The sequence below is a fragment of the Pinus tabuliformis genome, chromosome Q, assembly GCF_031772625.1.
Source record: "Pinus tabuliformis cultivar Carrire ecotype Pingquan chromosome Q, CPIR1, whole genome shotgun sequence".
In the NCBI taxonomy this organism is placed as follows: Eukaryota; Viridiplantae; Streptophyta; class Pinopsida; order Pinales; family Pinaceae; genus Pinus; species Pinus tabuliformis.
In genome coordinates this window covers 327,388,392-327,396,481 of record NC_142296.1, presented here as the reverse complement: position 1 = coordinate 327,396,481, position 8,090 = coordinate 327,388,392, and the positions used below count along the sequence as shown (strand labels likewise).

The 8,090-nt window shown below is 37.3% G+C and overlaps 1 protein-coding gene across 5 annotated transcripts; it reads right to left on the bottom strand.

Moving 5' to 3' along the window:
• Positions 1-891: 891 nt before the first annotated feature.
• On the bottom strand, positions 892-5,594 carry LOC149219500 (ABSCISIC ACID-INSENSITIVE 5-like protein 5). Of its 5 annotated transcripts, none has more exons than XM_089384385.1 (6): positions 5,357-5,594; positions 4,924-5,250; positions 3,442-4,795; positions 2,868-2,939; positions 2,135-2,164; positions 892-1,816 (listed from the first exon to the last, which is right to left on the bottom strand). In XM_089384385.1, exons 3-6 carry the CDS (start codon positions 4,744-4,746, stop codon positions 1,733-1,735), a joined length of 1,491 nt encoding a protein of 496 aa, XP_089240511.1. In that variant the 5' UTR covers positions 4,747-4,795; positions 4,924-5,250; positions 5,357-5,594; the 3' UTR covers positions 892-1,732. The 5 variants fall into 5 exon arrangements, with proteins under 5 accessions (XP_089240511.1, XP_089240512.1, XP_089240513.1 ...); XM_089384386.1 differs by having other exon boundaries at positions 3,442-4,754; XM_089384387.1 differs by having other exon boundaries at positions 3,442-4,679; positions 5,357-5,592.
• Positions 5,595-8,090: the final 2,496 nt, after the last annotated feature.

Here is an 8,090-nt window from a genome sequence, read left to right as displayed (position 1 = left end):
TTAAACTTCCTTCAGTGTGTCTATACCTCCGTTTCTCCTTACCCCACATGAACTCCCTTGTTTCCATTTATCCTTGCTTCCATTTATCCTTCCTCCCATTTTATTCCCCTCCCATTTTATTCCCTTGCATAGAACTAAGGTTTCTCAAATATTCCCTTATTATTTAGAATACATAGAATTGAGGTTTCTCCTTTTGAGAAGGAATGGTTCAATGGATGGAAAAAAATCTACATCAAGCAATCAAAACTTCGATTTCAAAATATTCATATCATTTTATTCCCTTACATAGGATTAAGATTTCTCCTCTTGAGAAGGAATTGTTGAATTGTTCAATGGATGAAAACCTCTACATCAAACAATCAAGCTTCAATTTCAGGATGTTCATAAATAATTGTGCATGCAGGATAGCAGAATCACTTGTCACCTACCAACAATACAAGAATTCCTGATGTTCTTTTATTCAACCACTCTATAGTGCAAATTACAGAATACTTTTCACAACATCAACAATTACGGGAAGAGATAAGAGAACACAAAAACGTCTTATTCAAGAGCTAGTTATCCCGATGCCATATAGTAACCCCACAAACACAAAGATTAACCAATAGTAAAAAAACGCAACGTCCACAGAAAATAACTCTAAAAATGTTGGTGAGAACTTGAATGTAAGTCATAATCATATCAGTCAATTAAAGCTGACCCTATAAATTAGTATCAAGTCAAAAAATATCCAGCAGTTGAGCAGGGTAATTTTCAGATACCTGGTATTGTCAATGCGTTAGTTATAATTATCTATGTAAAATACACCTACAGTCTGAGCATCAGATAAACCTATTGAGATCTCTATTACTTGAAACCACCGAACCACAGTAATGCAAGGAGAAATTCATCTGAATAAAAAATGTAGGAAATGTACCTTGGCAATTATTTTTTGTCAAAATCTTAAGTACATGTATCTTTGACATGGTAGCATTTCATAGGGAGAGACACGAGATCATGTTCTTGTCTTAAAATTACAGTTACCAGTAAATGCACCAGTAAATGTGCCTGACAATTATTTCTCCAGTTTCTGTATAATTTGCAAAGCCCTTTTTCACTTTGCAATCTCCCATTTACTTATTTATGTTCAAATTGAAACCTAAAATTCCAAGAAAGATGAAGTAGGGGAAGACAACATATTAAGTATCACACACTTCCAAGTATCACAAATATGTAGAATTTGCAAACTGAGTTCTCCCAATATCAGTGGGCTCGTGCACATAAATGTGCATGGGACACAGGTTCATGTAATTACAAGAACATATGAAGGTACTTTATTAATATACTGGCCCATTATACTTCTCATAATTTTTTGGAGCTAAACTAAGCTATGAGCTTACCTTTTTGATGTTGGTTTCTACCAACAATATTTTAGATGAATTGGCTCAACAAATGTACAGGAGAAGCTTGCCTCAACATTTTCAATTGTTGTGGCTTTGCTCCAGGATCTAGAGGCCGATAACACTATCTCCAGTCAAGATGTCAAATACTCATGACTGCATTTGCTGATCAGTGCCCTTTTATAAGTTAGGCTCAAATCATTATGAACCAATCTGCAATAGCTGTCTTTTGCATCAGTTTTGGAGCTGTTTACCTTTAATTTTCTTCCAGTGCACTCAGACTAGTACACCATACGAAAGATGGATAACCTGAACTTGGACTATGCTTTATATATTCAACTGCACATCAGCCTTCACCATGGCCCAGTCAGTGTTCTCCTCAGAGCTCTTGTTTTGGTTCCTAACTGTTTTGTCACGGGGGCCATCACCTCCAGAATCTGAAATTGAAGATAAATAGAGATATAGATTTTAACTTAAGACATAATTGACCTTTGTACATTTTAGACTCTCCATATTAAAATAACTGGATTCTCCTTTCCAGAAATCAGTTATGACAAATTATTGTTTATTTGAAATCAGTTATGACAAATTATTGCTTCTTTGAAAGCATTTTAGATTGTAGACTATATAATGATAAAAATATAATAATAAGTTCCATACCATTTCAAATACACAGTATATGAGAACATGAAATATAGTGGGCAGTATCTAACCACAGATTAATCATACAAAGAGGTCAAGTCTGTTAGACATACCTGTTTTTTGCGCCTTTCTGCCATTTCCGCCTATTTGCCACCAAAATAAAGCATATATTTTGTCAGTTTAAACTTTGGTAGAGAACATTGTCATGGTTAAAGTATTTGTAAACGATTTATCAAAAATAAGTATCCCCAAATTCTGTATACAATAAAATTATTTTACTTGAAAAAACCTACAAATTAGATAAAAATGTTAGATTTGAGGATTTTTACAAAAATATTGGCAAATATTTATAACTGGCATTTTAAGAGTCTACACTTAACAGAAAAGAATGGACTCCTTACAATTTTTCCTGGACTTCACACTTCACTCACAGTGAAGTCCCACCTCCACCAGGAAGTGGGGTAGCAGAATTGACAACATATTTTCCCATTTATATTATAGGCTGCTTAGATTGCATTATTCAGCATATCATTTCTGCAACATATCCTGTTATCATTTTAAAGCATAGTAGCAAAATTCGGAAGTTTTGGCATCTGGGGAATTTTTATCTCAGTCCACTTACTTTTTAAGCAATGAATTATTTTTTCCGATTTATTAGGTGTAGCTGTCGCTGAAATTATTCAAAAATTTGGGACAAAAATACATGTTTTTGTATCTATGAGATTTTGTTATTTGTATCGAAATCTTGCTACTATGTTAAGTATTGTCTGTCAACCGTAACTAGTAAATGCATTGCCTACACAAATACCTGTAAATACCAAATACATTGTATATACAAAAAACTACCTGTTGCTTCTTCAATTTCGTGTTCTCTTCTTTGAGTTGATTTACTTCAGCTTCCAACTCTACCGTATAAGCCTGCACAAATGAGAAAATTCAACAGAATTAGGAGCTTAAAATCTATGGTTTAACCCCCATGTTTGGGGAGACTTGACACATGCCAGACAAGCCAATTAGGCAGAATTGATATTAGGAGCTTAAAATTTATAGTTTAAGCCCCTAGTTTGAGAAATCTTGACACGTGACAGACGAGCCAAACGATTTAAGTGAACCTCAATAGGATACTTTATCCTTTATTAAAAGGATAATCTTTAGTACATAAAGAGCAATTTCATAGGCAAGCTCCATAGCAGGGATAAATCTGTGAACTTCAAATCATCCTAGAAAGTATAAATGAAGAATTACCCCAAAAAGGGGGAAAAGATTTTCCTCTTTTGCATACTGTACTAATCGAATCAATCCAGCAAAATCAACCATTATAAAGAAACACAGCATGATATCAACCTGATATGCATATTTTCATAATTAGTTAAACCGGCCAACTCCAAGCACTCAATACCAAAACACAGAAGATATCTACCTGTTTTCGTGCTCGAGATCTAGCAGCTGACTCTCTGTTTTTTATCATTCGCCTCTGACGCCTTTCTACAACTTTCTCAACCGGTCCTTCTAAACCTCTTTTCCTTCCCCTCATCCCTCCATCCATACCATAAGGGACAGGTGATATTGTAGGGTTGTCTACATGGCTTGGGCCAACACCATCTGATGAAAGAGGACTAGTAGGCGATCCTGCTCCGATCGCGAGCGCCGAAGGTCCAAATCCCCCACCCAATCCAGCACCAAGACCACCAACCCCTCCCAATCCAGCACCGAGACCGCCATTTCCCATTGTACCTCCCAGCGCAAGCCCCCCTCCAAGACCACCCTGACCAATCAATGCCGCATTCCCGCCAGCTCTCTTCACATTTGTGGCATAAGCAGCAGCAGCAGCTGCCGCCTCTGCAGCAGCCTGATGGTGGAGAAGTTGCTGCTGTTGCTGATGCTGCTGATGCTGCTGCTGCTGCTGAGCAAAGGCAGCAGCAGTTGCATTTCTGTAATGATTGTTAAGCCAATCAGTTTGCTGCTGCTGATGCTTGAAGGCATCAAGATTCACCATATCCATGGCGGCATGATTAGGAAGAACATTAGTAGGAGACAGAGAAAGTCCAGGCACGCCCCCTGCTCCACTCTTGTTACTACCCACTTCTCCATTCCTATGCCCTCTTTCACCAAATCCAAGGCCAAGTGAATTACCGATACCTAATCTATTATCCCCATTTCTTTCTGCCAAATTTGCTACAAATTCCGCATCTAGAGCATTCCGAAACGCCCCAAATGACTGCCCACCTCCCTGCTCTGCATCCTCTCTCACAACCCCTGCTTTCACCAAGAAATCTTCCAATGTCATCTCTCCGAAAGTTGGCTGCCTGGCCTGATTCGCCGGCGCATTCCCATTCCCATCACTGTTTTCCTTATGAATCTCTCTCCATACATCATCGACAGTCCTCCTACTTAGAGTCCTGGGCAGAGTCAATGATCCCTGTCTCTGCAAACTGCCCTGCCTCTGAAGATTAGCACCATTTCCCCCTTCTACTGCCCCCATTGCTGCAGCCATAGCCTGGCTTTCCTCTGCAGTCCAAATGTTCTTAAGAAACTCATCCATATTCATGGACCCAAAGTTCTTGCCTGGCTCACCAAGACTATTCTGAAACTCATCTAATGTCAATGAATATATAGAAGCCTGTCTAGCCAATGGAAACCCTCCCATCTTTGCTCCGCCTTGAAGAGCCGGCGTCATTGCACCATGGGAAGACACCATTACACGAGACTCAGTCTGAGAACCCATTGATCAACCTATATTCAATATGAGTAATTTCCCAACTCTTCAAATTTCTCTGATTCCAAATACCAATTGTAATCTTAATTACACCCAACTGTCTCAACAATCTCAATTAAAAGTCCTACCAACAAATTCAAACACGCATTTACCTATAACAAATATACTTCAAGCATTTCAATGTACCTGTTAGCGTTACAGATCTGAGGTACACCGATGCATAGATCAGAGCATAATTATCAAGATCTTGGAACTCGAACTCTTCACATCACCAGTCAAAGCTTTATAACTCCTGCCCTCCATCTAAGAAATCACAGAAATATCTGCAAATATCCGTAATTCCGTGGTCAGCTGCAGCTTAGAATTCACCACCACCACCATTAGCGATTTTTAATCCAAAAAAGAAAAAAATATCTGAACAACCACGACGACCACCTATCATACTAGAACACAAAATTAAAAAACAAAAATTTATTCAATCCACGGGCAGCCATGACAGCAGAGTGAGTTTTTCTGCATCACGAGAAACAATACAATACAATCATCATCACCCTCAACTACAAAGCACACAAACCCACATGCATTTTTTTTCACGGCTCGCCAAGTGTGTGAGAGATACCTCGACACGAGTCACCAGAACAGCTGCAACTTCCCTCCCTCAATAACCACCCTGGGATTCGACCACCGGATCTTTGAATGCCTGCCTTCCCCCCTCGTATAAATTCCAATCTCCCCACTACTATGCCAGATAAACACAACACACCTCTCCGTTCCCCCTTGCCCCAATTTCTTTTCGTAATTTTTTTATATGTACCGATTTATCATTCATTTATCAGCTTTCTTGATTGCTCTCATTTCGTTTCTTGGCGTCGACGAACACTAATTATAATTTCGCTTAATGAATATTTAACAACTAGTATTTAATCGAGACCCCGTAATTATTGGCATCTCTTAATTCGTTTTATTTTTAGAAAACTCTGGAACAAACCTGGCGGTGGTGCTCAGCGCCCGGCACATGTCGCTAAAGCAACTCTACAATCGCAGCGCCACCGACACGTGCCGAGGAGAGAGAAAGTCCCCGCGTCGAACTGACACGCGTAGGGAGCAGCTCGACACGTGTTGCGAATCCGTTGAGTCCCCAGCCGCCGGAGGGGATCGACGGGGAGTGATTGTTTTCTACCTCTGTGTTGGTGTGAAAAACAATATAGGGAAGGCAGTGAAATCGTTCGGATAACTATGGGTAGCTAACCATCACCGTTGAATGTCAACCGTGGGCCGGCTACCGCTCACATTCTTCGGATTTGACGGCCAAAAGCATTGAATTTGACCGCTCAAATGTGAAATCGACACATTGCAAGATTCCTTCACCTTTTCTTTGTATTTTAATCACATTTTCGTCCGTTTCTCCTTATAAAGTTATCACACTCAAAATGCCAAAACCCTCCCTTCCTCCGCATCTCTACATCGCTACCCTACGGCTACACCTTCTTCTTACCAAATAAATGTACATTCGCTTCGCTTCGCTTCACATTAACACATAGATAGGATGGGTTAAATAAATTTCCCACTTTTTTAATGATTATGTTCTTGGTTAAGATTTCGGTTTTTCAAGTAGGTAAGTGAATACAGTTTAACGGTCCAAGATAAGTATTTGAAAGTGATGAAAGTCTTCCTCGTTTATTAAGATGCAGTAAAGAGGCATAACTCTTGTCTTATTCATATCAAGATTTTGAGGTATTAGATAATGATGAAAATCTTGCCCTTATGAACTACTAGCCAATAATTCTATATTAGAAAACTTTGCCCCCTACATAGAAAACTTTGCCCCCTATAAATTGGTAAAATAGATTATCATTTGATTTTACTACTAAATTATAATAAGTTTTCACAATATTTAATATATATAATGAAAATAAATTGATTTTTAATATAAATTATATCTAAAAGTGGAAGTCTAAGTCTTTATATATATATATATAAAATGAATTGGTTTCTAAAATAAATTATATTTAAAAGTGGAAGTTTATCTTAAACACAATTTTGACCCAAAAAAAAAAATATATATATATATATGCCAAAGTTTTACTGTGATTCAAATTGAATATATTATTAAACAAAACATTTAACAGTTTTACTCAATATTAAATTTATTAAATCATTCAAATTTTTGTTGGAATTAAATACTAGCTAAGCGTATAAAAGTTAAATGGTAATTAATATTTTAATATTATTATTATTTAAAAATAAATAATACATGTGTTAAAATATATATATTTAAAAAATATGTAAGGCCATTTTTAATTATGGAGATTTATCCCTATTTTACGATGAAGATTCTTAAATTCGTAAATAGACGTTGTTACAATACAATAGTTTAACAATACTACATGCCCAGAAAACCATAACTTATGTTCATACGGTATTTGTTTATATTAATTAAATGGCTTATAAATGTCGGCATCAATTTATTTTTTTCCTAAGGTGGGAAAACCTATCATAACTCAGTTGTCAAACTAGTAGGACAGCGATCTCTAGCTACTATCCCCGAATGCAGACCAACTCATCATCGTTATTCAAGGAAAACAACCCGACGGTGGTCTGTAAGGGGGTAGGCTTTCACTCCTATCATATGCTCACCGTTATTCAAGGAAAACAGCATGATGGTGGTCCATAAGGGGGCAGGCTTTCGCTCCTGTCAGATGTCAAGGAAAACAACTCGATGGTGGTCCGTAAGGGGGCAAGCTTTCACTCCTACTAGATGCCTCTGGATCTTGGGTCGTTAACACGTTTCCTTAAGTCCGAGGAAGACCAGCTCTTACCAAAGCAGAAGCAGTTTTAAGGCATACTCCAAGCTAGAATAAGCATCAATTTATAATAAGCAACAAAACACTTGTTGCATCATACACCTCAAGTTGCTAAAATTAAAAAATCATGTAAATTATGACTTTATTTAGAATAATCATTATTATGAGAGAATACTTCCCATAAATCACATCTCAATTTTTGTTGTCAACGAGTTTCGGACCATTAAGTATGGTTCATCATCAGGGCTTGGATGAAAGTACTGAACTAACACAACCACCAACCATTATATATAAGTATGGTTCATCATCAGGGCTAACCATCAACCATTATATATAAGTATGGTTCATCATCAGGGCTTGGATGAAAGTACTGAACTAACACAATCATCAACCATTAGTACTAAACTAACACAACCATCAACCATTATATATATTGTAGAGATGCAAAATAGTCAGAGAAATGAACATTGAATCATAAAAGTTTTCATTCTGAAATAATTATTATTATTATCTGTATTCAAGCTTATGTGATCCATATTATGAATGTTG